At 42.0% G+C, this 14,669-nt stretch overlaps 1 protein-coding gene across 1 annotated transcript; it reads left to right on the plus strand.

Annotated features, from left to right (window-relative positions):
* Positions 1-5,662: 5,662 nt before the first annotated feature.
* LOC311102756 (kelch-like protein 28) lies at positions 5,663-13,993 on the plus strand. Its single transcript, XM_084144146.1, has 6 exons — positions 5,663-5,742; positions 7,422-7,682; positions 7,797-8,434; positions 8,568-9,011; positions 10,824-11,032; positions 11,142-13,993. Exons 2-6 carry the CDS (start codon positions 7,422-7,424, stop codon positions 11,303-11,305), a joined length of 1,716 nt encoding a protein of 571 aa, XP_084000272.1. The 5' UTR covers positions 5,663-5,742; the 3' UTR covers positions 11,306-13,993.
* The last annotated feature ends 676 nt before the right edge of the window (positions 13,994-14,669 follow it).

Here is a 14,669-nt window from a genome sequence, read left to right on the forward strand (position 1 = left end):
CCTACGGCCTCCTCCACGTCTCCTGATGTACTGGCCTGTCTCCTGGTAGCGCCTCCATGCTCTGGACACTACGCTGACAGACACAGCAAACCTTCTTGCCACAGCTCGCATTGATGTGCCATCCTGGATGAGCTGCACTACCTGAGCCACTGGTGTGGGTTGTAGACTCCGTCTCATGCTACCACTAGAGTGAAAGCACCGCCAGCATTCAAAAGTGACCAAAACATCAGCCAGGAAGCATAGTAACTGAGAAGTGGTCTGTAAAACCAGTCCTTTATTGGGGGTGTCTTGCTAATAGCCTATAATTTCCACCTGTTGTCTATTCCATTTGCACAACAGCATGTGAAATGTATTGTCAATCAGTGTTGCTTCCTAAGTGGACAGTTTGATTTCACAGAAGTGTGATTGACTTGGTGTTACATTGTGTTGTTTAAGTGTTCCCTTTATTTTTTTGAGCAGTGTATATACAGTTGAAGTCGGAAGTTTACATACACTTAGGTTGGAGACATTAAAACTTGTTTTTCAACCACTCCACAAAGTTCTTGTTAACAAAATATAGTTTTGGCAAGTCGGTTAGGACATCTACTTTGTGCATGACACAAGTAATTTTTCCAACAATTGTTTACAGACAGATTATTTCACTTATAATTCACTGTATCACAATTCCAGTGGGTCAGAAGTTTACATACACTTAGTTGACTGTGCCTTTAAACAGTTGGAAAATTCCAGAAAATGATGTCATGGCTTTAGAAGCTTCTGATAGGCTAATTGACATAATTTGAGTCAATTGGAGGTGTACCTGTGGATGTATTTCAAGGCCTAGCTTCAAACTCAGTGCCTCTTAGCCTGACATCATGGGTCAATCAAACGAAATCAGCCAAGACCTCAGAAAAAAAATGTGTAGACCTCCACAAGTCTGGTTCATCCTTGGGAGCAATTTACAAACACCTGAAGGTACCATGTTCATCTGTACAAACAATAGTACGCAAGTATAAACACCATGGGACCACGCAGCCGTCATACCGCTCAGGAAGGAGACACATTCTGTCTCCTAGAGATTAACGTACTTTGGTGCGAAAAGTGCAAATCAATCCCAGAACAACAGCAAAGGACCTTGTGAAGATGCTGGAGGAAACAGGTTCAAAAGTATCCTATATCGACATAACCTGAAAGGCTACTCAGCAAGGAAGAAGCCACTGCTCCAAAACTGGCATAAAAAAGCCGAACTACGGTTTGCAACTGCACATGGAGACAAAGATCGTACTTTTTGGAGAAATGTCCTCTGGTCTGATGAAACAAAAATAGAACTGTTTGGCCATAATGACCATTGTTATGTTTGGAGGAAAAAGGGGAACGCTTGCAAGCCGAAGAACACCATCCCAACCGTGAAGCACGGGGGTGGCAGCATCATACTGTGGGGGTGCTTTGCTGCAGGATGGACTGGTGCACTTCACAAAATAGATGGCATCATGAGGAAGGAAAATTATGTGGATATATTGAAGCAACATCTCAAGACATCAGTCAGGAAGTTAAAGCTTGCTTGCAAATGGGTCTTCCAAATGGACAATGACCCCAAGCCTACTTCCAGAGTTGTGGCAAAATGGCTTAAGGACAACGAAGTCAAGGTATTGGAGTGGCCATCACAAAGCCCTGACCTCAATCCTATAGAAAATGTGTGGGCAGAACTGAAAAAGCGTGTGCGAGCAAGGAGGCCTACAAACCTAACTCAGTTACACCAGCTCTGTTAGGAGGAATGGGCCAAAATTCACCCAACTTATTGTGGGAAACTTGTGGAAGGCTACCCAAAATGTTTGACCCAAGTTAAACAATTTAAAGGCAATGTTACCAAATACTAATTGAGTGTATGTAAACTTCTAACCCACTGGGAATGTGATGAAAGAAATAAAAGCTGAAATAAATCACTCTCTACTATTATTCTGACATTTCACATTCTTAAAATAAAGTGGTGATCCTAACTGACCTAAGACAGGGAATTTCTATTAGGATTAAATGTCAGGAATTGTGAAAAACTGAGTTTAAATGTATTTGGCTAAGGTGTATGTAAACTTCCGACTTCAACTGTGTGTATATATATACATATATAACTGGATTATAGCTTCTGTCCAAATGTGGCGAATGATATATATTCTAGTCACCACTCAACAACATTACACTCAGACGTTACATCAACTTCAACCAGTAAATGCTAGCGATGGCTAGCTATGCTACTTATTCAACCAGTCTTTCTTAATGAGTGTCAGAATGCCAATAGCACACCCTGCACACAGTTATTTACATTTTTTAGGGGTATGCAGGTTGATAAAGATATCAAGCAAGCTGTATTGGACATTTCAAACATTCCCAGCTAATGAGAAAACAGTAATTAATTAAAGAGAATTAACAAAATGTAACAAGGTAACCTTGGGGCTAATTAAATGGGCGCCAACAAAACAAACATATATTAAAACTTGAATATCAATTAATCCGCCATCATTAACACAATGGAAAAATCAAATGATTTATTATTGAAATACTGAAATAGCACGGGTGACCGAGAAAAACATATTGGCAGTTGTGTAAAGTACTTAAGTAAAAATACTTTAAAGTATTACTTAAGTCGTTTTTTGGGGGTATCTGTACTTTACTTTAATATTTATATTTTTGACAACTTTTACTTTTACTTCACTACATTCCTAAAGAAAATTATGTACTTTTTACTCCATACATTTTCACTGACACCCAAAAGTACTCCTTAGCGAACATCCCTGGTCATCCCTACCGCCTCAGGAAACACAAATGCTTTATTTGTAAATTATGTCTGAGTGTTGGAGCATGCCCCTGGCTATCCGTAAAAATAAAAAAATAAAATGTCCAACTAGTTTGCTTAATATAAGGATTTTTAAATGATTTATACTTTTACTTTTGATACTTAAGTATACTTGAGCAATTGCATTTACTTTTGTTACTTAAGTAAAACCAAATACTTTTAGACTTTTACTCAAGTAGTATTCTACTGGGTGACTTTCATATGTACTTTTCTATGAAAGTATCTTTACTTTTAAAGTATGACAATTGGGTACTTTTTTCACCACTGCAAATTGGTACAATTTAAGGCCATGTGGCAAACAATAATGCACGCACTAGGGATGTAGGTGTGAAAATGGGGTAATTTGACATTATGGGGTATTGTGTGTAGATGGGTGAGAAAAAAAGCTATTTAATAAATGTTGAGTTCAGGCTGTAACACACTGTGTTCCCACGCCAGTTGCTAGTCGTGATTATCACCTTCTCTCATTCTTACACTACCAGAGAGTGTTGACTCCAATGACTCTGATAGCAGGAGTCGGAGTCGACTCCAAAAATTCTGGAGTCGTTCACCACTAGATCTACTGCCACCTGCAGTTATGGAACATTTGCTCACACGTATAATTCATTGGCTGATCCCTCCTGATGACCTGGATGGAAATATGTGATAATTCCTTAACCCATAGGAAGTCCTTCCATAGATGACTACTTCAAAACTAGTCTGCATGTTAAAACATGCTTTTGGACACTAAAGTCCTCTAACATTCTCTATGGTTGAGAATGAGATGGAAAAATATTTGTTTAACTATACACTGTACAGTGATATCTTTGTATTTCACACTACATTAACAAATAGCCAAGTGAATTAAAAACGTTATTTGTATAAGAAGTTGTACACTGATCTTTCAACAATTTATATACTCTAGCTTGACACCTTGATAAGCTAATTTCCTGACAATGGCTCACCACTCATTATACTGGGCGACTTCAACCTCCCGACACGCCTGACTTCGATTAATTTCTTTCCACCTCTTTCTTTCCTTTCCTCTTTCGACTTCACCCTTTCCCAGTCCCCTCCCACTCACAAGGTAGGCAATGCACTTGACCTCATCTTTACTAGAGGCTGTTTGCCTACTAATCTTACTGCAATCCCCCTCCATGTCTCTGATCACTACTTTATTTTATTTTCTCTCCCTCTCTCCTTCAACCCTACCCACTCAGCCCCTACCCAGATGGTCAGGTGTCGTCACAATCATCGCTCTCCCTCTCCCACTACTCTCTCCTCTTCTATACCTTCTGCTTTACTTCTTCCTGTCTCTCTCTTCGACCCTACTCTCCTCCCTTTCCACATCCTTGGACTCTCACTGTCCCCTCTCCTCCTGCTCTGTGGCTGAGTGACACTGCATGCTCACAGAACAGTGCTGCGGGCAGCTGAGCAAAAATGGAGGAAAATTAAACTTCCGGAGGACCTACAATCCTTCCACTCCCTCCTCTCTGCCTTCTCTTCCTCTGTATCAGCTGCTAAAGCTGCTTTCTATCAATCTACATTTCAAACTTCTGCCTCCAACCCTGGGAAACTATTTTCCCCGTCCCTACTCCCTCTTTGTGGCTGACTTTGTCAACCACTTTGAAAACGACATCCGCTCCTCATTTACTCAGCCTACGCCTTGACCTCTTTCTCCAGATGAAATCATGCGGCTAGTGATGTCCAGCCACCTGACAACATGTCCGCTCGACCCCATCCCCTCCTACCTTCTCCAGACCATCTCTGGAGATGTTTTCCCATTCCTCACTTACCTCATCAACTCATCCCTGATCACTAGCTGCGTCCCTTCTGACTTCAAGATGGCCAGAGTCATTCCGCTCTTCAAGAAACCAACACTCGACCCCTCTGACATCAAAAACTACAGACCTGTATCCATTCTTTCTTTTCTTTCCAAAACACTTGAGCTTGCTGTCTATGACCAACTCTCTCATTATCTCTCTCAGGATGATCTTCTTGAGTCTAACCAGTCAGGCTTACAGATGGCTCACTCAACTGAGACCACTCTCTTCTGTGTCACGGAGGCTCTCCGCTCTGCCAAATCTGACTCTCTCTTCTCTGTTCTCATCCTCCTAGATCTATCCGCCTCCTTCGACACCGTGAACCATCAGATCCTCCATCTGCCAAATGACTAAAATGTAAAATGTAAATATAAAGTTGTCATTGAGTGTCTGCTAAATGACTAACATTTAAAATGTAAATATAAAGTTGTCCTTGCGTTTATAGGTGAGATTGACAAGAGAAAAACATCTACAGCTGTCATTTATATCCTAATTGTTATTCCTACTCAAGTAGAATTATGAATTACTAATTGTGGTATCATAGCCCTTCTAAGGACTATGTTGACACCAGCAGAGCCCCATAGATTGCTATGCTGGGCACCTCTGCTGGGCAACAGAGGGAGTGCAACTTCTTCAGATGCTGATGTAGCCTATCAAAAGCTATTGTAAATTTGTCATGCCAATTTAACATTTACAAAACAATACAAAATACTGCGTCACTGTATGTGCAAATCCCTGTAATTGTCATATTTATGTGACAATTATATACATCAAACATGTAATATGATTGATAGGATTTTTAATGTTGATATTTGTATTTTATTTTCAAGACTCCTTGTTGGTTATTGCCTTCTTTCCCTTCTATCTCTCCCCTAACTTGTATGTTGTACTATGCTTATGTACAAAAAAAAGATGATCAATGGCAAATGTGTGCAAAATAGCTACAAAATATATGATTCCTTTTGAAGTACACCGCTATCCCCCGGAAGTTACGCAGCATAAAGTGTTTGGCGTTTGTTTTCCTGACAGACGCTGGGATTCCTGCCGCTTCTGGGTTGAACTCCGCTACTGCAATAAAACAGATCTTGTCCGCTCATCTGACGCGCAACACAGGTTTGTCTACCTTGCATATTGTTGTACATTTTTTTGATGATATCTAGCTAGTAGCTGTCACACTTTACAATAGATAACCACTCAACTAGCGGGAGATCAATGTATAGCTTGCTTAGGACTGTGTTTATTTTAGCAGCAAAATTGCACTGGCTGCAAGTAACAATCATTGGAAACAACATGCCCTTGTTGCTAGCTAAGTTAATTGTAATTTCTCACACGAGGCCTCAAACACCTCGTACATCCGATAGCCTGGTTATTGCAGGCTACGCATGATTACTAGCTATGTTATAAAATACATGCAATATTCATCAGCTAATCTGAAAAATCAGAACAGTAATTTTGTGGCTTGCAAGGCTGTTGCTAAATGGACCGGTGACGTCGCGAAGGCAGCTACTGTAGCGAGCTGTTACTAGCTAGATTAGCTAGCTAAACTAGTAGGGTTAATTATACAAATCTTTGTTAGTAGCTAAGCAGATGACGTTACCATTGAGAAAATGTCATGTTTTTCGTTTGTATTCATTACAGGTCATCGACTAGTTTTGAATGATTGGAGCACCGATATTTGGCAAATAGATGCTGATGTTGTTGTGCTAAGCAGCTAGCTAGCTGTTAGCAATGTTCGCAAGCTTGCTCGCTCAGCTGAGCTATAGCAGAGGAAGAGGCGAAGGTATAGCTAGCTTGCTGACAACATTTGACAGCAAGCTGACTGAGCCTTGCGGTTTTGAGGCGTCGCTCAAGCTTGGTCGAAATATGCTTTGAAGATGCTAAGCTGCTAGCTAATGGCATAGCCAAAGATACTACAGTAGCTAACAATGTTTGAAAGGTTTAAAAACTCTCTGCCATAGTTACATTTTAATATTATTTAGTAACTGGGGTTATTATTAGCTAACGTTAGTTGGCTAGCCCATATGTAACTCTGTGTTGGTTTTATCGCACTGCTTTGGTTTATCTTGGCCAGGTCGCAGTTGTAAATGAGAACTTGTTCTCAACTGGCTTACCTGGTTAAATAAAGGTTAAATAAATAAATAAATAAAAAGGATAACTAACGCTAGACGAAACCTGCTCTGGTCAAAGCTTGAGCTTTAAGTGAGCTAAGCTGTATGCATTAAATTGTGAAAGAAAATGTATTTACTAAAGGATGATCAAGGCAAACTGAATTCTTGTTGAATATATATTTTCACCGTTTGTAAAAAATAAAACTTTTCAGTTGCAGTGTCATCTTTCATCAGGCCATTCTTTAATGCCATTCTCTACTCATCAGCTCTAGCTAATTAGCCTACCTGATGATACGATTCAATTTGGTGATTTTTCAGGGTTACAATTGTCATCGCACACACTCCGATAAATGGTATGCAGTGCACTGCCACAGCATATTGTATGTTGTACTTAACTATAGCATAAATCATATTGGCATGACTTAGGTGGCTCACTTGTTTACCTTGCTAGATACTGCAAGTCGCTTCACAGTCCTTCCCTTAGATTTGACCTGGAGAGGGAAATGTTGTCTTGCGTTTCCTCCTCCACTTGTCTATAGTTCTGTATTTTGGTTTCTTGAAATGGATGCTGTTATCAGGCTGTCCTGCAACTTTACATGGAGATTGTGCTGCAACAATGTCTATTTAAACTGTACTTGTCCGTTACATTTGACAACATGGTAATGATGTGTGTTTTTCACTAAGATGGACCAGCAGGCCCAGTCCTATATGCTTGCCAGTCTGACGCGGCCCCACTCTGAGCAGCTGCTGCAAGGTCTCCAGCTGTTGCGGCAGGACCATGAGCTGTGCGACATTGTGCTGCGTGTGGGTGATGCCAAGATCCATGCCCACAAAGTGGTGCTGGCGAGCATCAGCCCCTACTTCAAGGCCATGTTCACGGGCAACCTGTCAGAGAAGGAGACCTCTGAGGTGGAGTTCCAGTGCATTGACGAGGCTGCGCTACAGGTAATGGTAATTTAACCTCACTGTCAGCATTTGGAAGATTTGACTGTGTTTCCTAAAAGCACACCTTGTCTGGCTCTTTCATAGCATGATTGTGTTTAACTTCTCCTCTTGTAGGCCATCGTTGAGTATGCCTACACTGGCACAGTATTCATCTCACAGGAAAGAGTGGAGTCCCTACTGCCAGCTGCTAACCTGCTCCAGGTCAAGCTGGTGCTGAAGGAATGCTGCTCCTTCCTAGAGAGCCAGCTAGATGCTGGGAACTGTATAGGCATCTCCCGCTTCGCTGAGACCTATGGCTGCCATGATCTCTGCCTGGCCGCCACTAAATTCATCTGCCAGAATTTTGAAGAGGTGTGCCAGACAGAGGAGTTTTTTGAGCTGACACGGGCAGAGTTGGATGAAATAGTGTCAAACGACTGTCTGAAGGTGGTAACAGAAGAGACTGTGTTCTACGCCCTGGAGTCGTGGATCAAGTACGATGTGACTGAGCGGCAGCAGTACCTGGCTCAGCTACTGCACTGCGTCCGCCTGCCTCTCCTCAGCGTTAAGTTCCTCACCCGCCTCTACGAGGCCAACCACCTTATCCGGGATGACCACGCCTGCAAGCACCTGCTCAACGAGGCCCTCAAATACCATTTCATGCCTGAGCACCGGCTCTCCTACCAGACAGTGTTGTCCACACGGCCACGCTGTGCTCCCAAGGTGCTCCTTGCTGTGGGAGGCAAGGCTGGACTCTTTGCCACACTCGAGAGGTAATGCTGAGCCCCAAACACAATCATTCAAAACTGTTTGGCAACAATTTGGTATTGTAAATGCTTAATGTGTTTCATGTGAATTAGAAAGAAATGGAACAAATGTAACTGTTCTTATTTCTTTCTCTTGTAGCATGGAAATGTACTTCCCTCAGACGGATTCATGGATTGGGCTTGCCCCTCTTAGTGTACCCCGCTATGAGTTTGGAGTGGCAGTGTTGGACCAGAAGGTGTATGTGGTGGGCGGCATCGCCACGCACATGCGACAGGGCATTAGCTACCGGAGACATGAGAGCACAGTGGAGAGCTGGGACCCTGACAGCAACACGTGGTCCACAGTGGAGCGCATGGCGGAGTGTCGCAGCACATTGGGAGTGGTGGTCCTGGCTGGGGAGCTCTATGCCCTGGGGGGCTATGATGGCCAGTACTACCTACAGTCGGTAGAAAAATATGTCCCCAAGGTGAAGGAGTGGCAGCCTGTGGCACCCATGACCAAGTCACGCAGCTGCTTTGCCACGGCTGTGCTGGATGGCATGGTGTATGCCATTGGTGGCTATGGCCCCGCCCATATGAACAGGTACGTTTTCACTTAATCTAGTCAATCTGCGCTGAAATTATGGATTTTCACAGGCCGTTTTGCTAATGTGGTTCCAATAGGCTTTTGAAATACTAGGCCTACTTCAAAACCTGTCGTCAACCTTTTTGTTCCTACACATGACAGTTTTCACATCAAAGGTTATTTATGGTAGACTCCACAACCTTTGAGTGCTTTGATCCATCCATTCAAAGAGTTTCAGCCCTCTTTTCAGCCCCCTGCTCTGTTACTAGCCTGCAGTGCAACCCATATTCTGTAGGATCAAGATTTGTGGTCTTCTACTCAGACGGATATACAGTGCCCTCTGTAATTATTGGGACAGTGAAGCATTTTTTTCTACTTTTGGCTCTATACTTTAACCTCAGTCATTGTTTGATTTCAAATCCCAACTTTTAAAGTGCAGACTGTCAGCTTTAATTTTAGGGTATTTTCATCCATATCCCTTTTAGAAATTACAGCACTTTTTGTAGATAGCCCCCCCCACCCCACCCCACACACATTTTAGGGGAACAAAATTATTGGGACAAATTCACTTGTGTATTAAGAAGTATTTGGTCCCATATTCTTAGCATGCAATGACTACATCAAGCTTGTGACTACAAATTTGTTGGATGCATTTGCTGTTTGTTTTGGCTGTTTCAGATTTATTTTGTGCCCAATTAGAAATTAATGGTGAATAATGTATTGTCATTTTGTAGTCAATTTTATTGTAAATAAGAATCAAATATGTTTCTAAACACTTCTACATGAATGTGGATGCTAGCATGATTACGGATAATCCTGAATGAATAATGATGAGTGAGAAAGTTAGACACAGAAACATCATACCATCATATTCTATTCTTATTTACAATAAAAGTGACTCAAATGACACTACATTATTTAGCATTAATTTCTATTGGGCACAAAATTATCTGCAACCAAAACAAACAGCAAATGCATCCAACAAATTTGTAGAGTCACAAGCTTGATGTAGTCATTGCATGCTAGGAATATGGGACCAAATACTTTTTAATACACAAGTGAATTTGTCCCAATACTTTTGCGCCCCTAAAATGGGGGGACTATGTACAAAAAGTGCTGTAATTTCTGAAATGTTGATAGGATATTGATGAAAATCCCCTAAAATTAAAGCTGACAGTCTGCACTTTAACCTCATAGTCATTGTTTGATTTCAAAACCAAACTTTTAAAGTATAGAACCAGAAGAAGAAGCAATTCTTCACTGTCCCAATAATTATGGCGGGCACGGTAGTTGCTTTCATAGAATAAGAGCTGGCTTGCTGGTTAGACCTCTGTTGTCGTCTTTGCTCACTAGAGGGATGTGTTGTTGTTACCCAGTTTCCTTGACTCCCCAAACCCCTCAGGAGAATGTGTTTGGACAGGGAAGCCCCCCCATGAGACCTGCAGGCACTTAGTTGCTCAAAAGTAATTCCCAAATTGGCAGTTTTCCGACAATGTTGTCGAGGGTTTCATCACTTTGATATCGCCTGCAAAATATAGGACTAGAATAGATGATGGCCTCATTTAAATTGGGCTGCATTGGGTTGTGATGACAATGCCATAGCTATATAATGTCTAAGAACAAAAAGGAGCAATAGTGAATTGTATTGGCTTTGATTCAGGGAAAGGTGACTCAGTCATTTTATATGATGGGCTATAAGTAAGTATTAGGCCTGCTACTGTACTAACCTGTTTAAAAAGACAGCAGTGATATTGTCAAAATGCACAGTATCACTATAACTGTGCCACTTAACTGTGTTTAATTGATTAACTCTGTCTCTCTACTGTGCAGTGTGGAGCGGTACGACCCCAGCAAGGATGCCTGGGAAATGGTAGCCCCCATGGCAGACAAACGGATCAATTTTGGCGTTGGTGTCATGCTAGGGTTCATATTTGTGGTTGGGGGACACAACGGGGTATCACACCTGTCCAGCATTGAGAGGTATGACCCACACCAGAACCAGTGGACAGCGTGTCGGCCCATGAATGAACCACGCACAGGTGAGTTGGAAAATGACCACAACAAGGTTGATTTTATTTTGATGCAGGGAAGTTGACCATTCATATTGCATGGCCAGAAATAACAATTTTATAATATCTATCTTCCCAGGGGTTGGCTCAGCGATCGTGGACAACTACCTCTATGTGGTGGGGGGTCACTCGGGATCATCCTACCTGAATGCTGTCCAGCGGTACGACCCCATCACAGACAGCTGGCTGGACTCAAGCGGCATGATGTACTGCCGCTGTAACTTTGGCCTGACTGCTCTTTGACCCATGCCACCCCTGGGTAGGACGCCTTAAGAAGACTTAGACAAAAGGCATTTCTTTTTTTGTTTTGTTTCCCCCATTCATCGCCAACGGGCTGAGGAGGGCTCCACACTGCCGTGGATCCCAGAGAGAGAGCTTGTTGCTGGATGAATGAGCCCGGCTGGCGCCAGGGAACCACAGATGACCAGAGTGAAAGGGTCTGGGTGGAGGAGCGGTGCAGATCACCATGGGTCTTGTCACAGAGACCAGGAGATGACCACTCTACTGCTGCTGGACCATAAAGAGGACTTTTCAAAGATGACTGTGGGTGAAAACTGTCACTTTTTTTCATTGAAAACTTTTTGTTTTGTTTGTGTTCATGCCATTATTTCTGTTTCACACTCTATACATTTTTTTATTGTTGTTGCTATGAGCAGAACATGTTTCAATTTTCTAGATCCTTAAAGTTTGTGTGTGCGTGTGACGCAGAGTGTCTGTATGCTTGTGAGTAGATGCATGTCAGATTAAATGATTGATTGTTCTTTTGTGTCTCTGTGTGCAGGACTAAAGCTCAGGCAAGGTGATTGGCTCACACAGAGTTTGAAATGTCTGCATCTAAATCAGTGCTTCACACAGAGAAAAATCTGAATATTTATATTCACTTAAAGGGCTGCCTTTTTTTCTCTGTAAATAGTTTAAATTAAAAGAAATGTATAGATATGAATATATCCTCTAGTGCATTGCCTGTAAATGTTTTTTGCACTGGGTTACTAGTTATGGGATGTGTGTGTGTACATGTATTTGATTCAAGAAGAGGTTGTGAAGGATAAACAAACCCCACTGAGTTCTCCTGAGAGTACTTGCCACCTGTCACAGTTTCATCCTCGGAGCAATTCGGAAATCCCCATGTTACGACTTCTATTACATCTTCCTGTGGTAGTCACACTTCATCCCTCTTCATAAGCATTGAAAAGTTATCCTGTCCCGCTTTTCACTGCTGGGTTTGTACACAATACTAACTGGTGCTATTAGGATTCAGGATTCAGCTGTTGTCTGTGTTGCCTCATGGTATCAGGCGTATTTTATTTGTTCCTCTGTGTTGTTGTAGATGTTGGTTGTATACTTGTGCATCAAAATGACTAAAATTGACATGTCCCATGCTATAAAGCAGTGTGTTGTGGGAAGGCAAGCTTGTGACTGGAATACCACAAACACCAGTCTTTACTTTGAGCCCCATGTTAAATTGGACTCTTTAGGCACTGTCTATGGATACATTTATGATCTGATGCTTTCACTCTTCAGCCCCAGGGATGCCATCCGTTTAGCTATAGTTTGTCTGAAACATTGTCCCTGCATTAAGAAGTAGTGGATCTGGCTGTATGGCTCACTGCCAGTTTCCTCACAAAGAAAGTCTGAGATTGTTGGTCTCTAATGGATTAGGAACAAGCCTAGCGGTTAAGAGCGTTGGTCCAGTAACCAAAAGGTCGCTGGGTCGAATCCTCGAGCCGACTAGGTAAAAAATCTGTCTGTGCCCTTGAGCAAGGCACTTAACCCTAATTGCTCCTGTAAGTCACTCTGGATAAGAGTGTCTGCTAAATGACTAAAATGTAAATGTAATGCCCCCCCCCCGCTTGCCACCTCTCTGATGAAGCATGTATGAGAAGCTGCATGTGGCCAAGGCCTTCCTGAGGAGCTCAGGCAAAAGTGCATAGTCTGGTGTAACTTCCCCCTGTGTGCCAGAATCAAAGGGGTTATTTTCACTGCTAATGCATAGTATGTGACATTCTGCCGTGCTGTCATATGGATGGGGTGGATATGGAGCACTAAGGGCTGTGTTCTATGTCAAGCAAAATTGTCAGTGTCAAACTATTTGGCCCTCAGAGACATGGCAGACAGACAAGGGCATGGAGACAAGACTGAGCTCAATGTGCTCCCCTGGGTTAGATGGCTGCAGGCCGAGTCTGGGTGTTGTAGCCTTGGGCCACGCTGAAGGGCAGGTAACATGAGGCTATAGATCGAGAACTTAGGTGTCAACCTCAGTCCCTGTTGTTGCTTCTTGTATTGTACATTATAGGTGTTTGCACATGTGGAAAACTTAAAAGGGAGCTCTGCATTGCACTTACCAAACTAATTGATGAGCAGTGTAATTTCGATTTGTACATAGGTCTCAATTTAGGTTAATGGAATTTAAACAATGCAATACATTTGTGGATAAAATGATTTTTGCTTTGAATTTAGCCTCAAAAGCCAAGGCGTCTCATATTGCTGTGACGTTATCACACATGGCATGTCTGTTCACATGTTAGTTGTTTATATTGTCTGAAAGACCACCATCCAAACCTTTGTTTTCCCCATCCCACTTTGCATTGTGCGCTCTCATCTTTGAAGAGCCATTTTCCAATGTTGTGCATGTCAGTTCACATGTACTAGGAAAAGTTTGCAGATCTAATCAAATGTATTGTACTCCAGTAAAAATCCCAGTTGTTTAGCATTTTTCGCAAGTAATGTAGGATTGGCACAAGACTGGTCTTGCTCTAAGCCATCTGATCTTGTCTGTCTCACCAGAGAGCAGCCTTGCAGTTACAGTACTGCAGTTGTGTTCTACCATTTACACACTTGTCAGTTGTGATTACCAATACTCTCTAGCTCTTACCCTCTAAACGTTACCTTGGATGTAATACATTCTAGGATTAAGGGAAGCCCCCCCCCCCCCCCCCCCCCAACAAACATCTTAAGACTGTTTAGTCTTGATCTAGCAATAAGAGACCATGGTCAGCATCTCAGCACAAAGGATGAGAGCTTGTCCGAGAACAAGCATGCAAGTTCTTCACTTGACTTCTCTTCTTTAAAATGTTGGTGGTTGAGTCTTAGGTGAAGTTAAATTGGCTTTAAAAGTGCATTTATTTCTAAAACAGGTTGTTTCATGGTTAGACCTGCTGCTGCTGTTTTTCCATCCTGGAATAGTGGGCTTTACCATTTCACAGTGGAAACATCTCCAGTAATCTGTGATTTCTCAAAAAAAATATGTTTAAGTTTCAACCTGCATGACTGTACAGCTCCTATTCTAATGCAGACTATTTACATAACCATGAATTGGTTGTCATTTCTTCAGATTTTATTCGTATGAATAATGTGAACGCAAATCCAACATATTGCAAAAAAGCAATAGGTGAAATTGTACATCCTTGGAAGATTCTAAGATAACTTTGGTGAATAAACTGCCATTTCATATAGTTCAAAAGGAACTAATAATGTATTACATTAACCATTTTCATTGAATAGTCCTTTCCCTTTAGATTGTTGCAATTCAGTTTTTTTTATTATTGATGTTAGGCCATTGAGGCATTTGTCCATCCACAACAGTTTGGGAGGATGAACCTGAAAGATG

The sequence above is a fragment of the Coregonus lavaretus genome, assembly GCF_964263955.1.
Source record: "Coregonus lavaretus genome assembly, chromosome: 27".
Lineage (NCBI taxonomy): Eukaryota > Metazoa > Chordata > Actinopteri > Salmoniformes > Salmonidae > Coregonus > Coregonus lavaretus.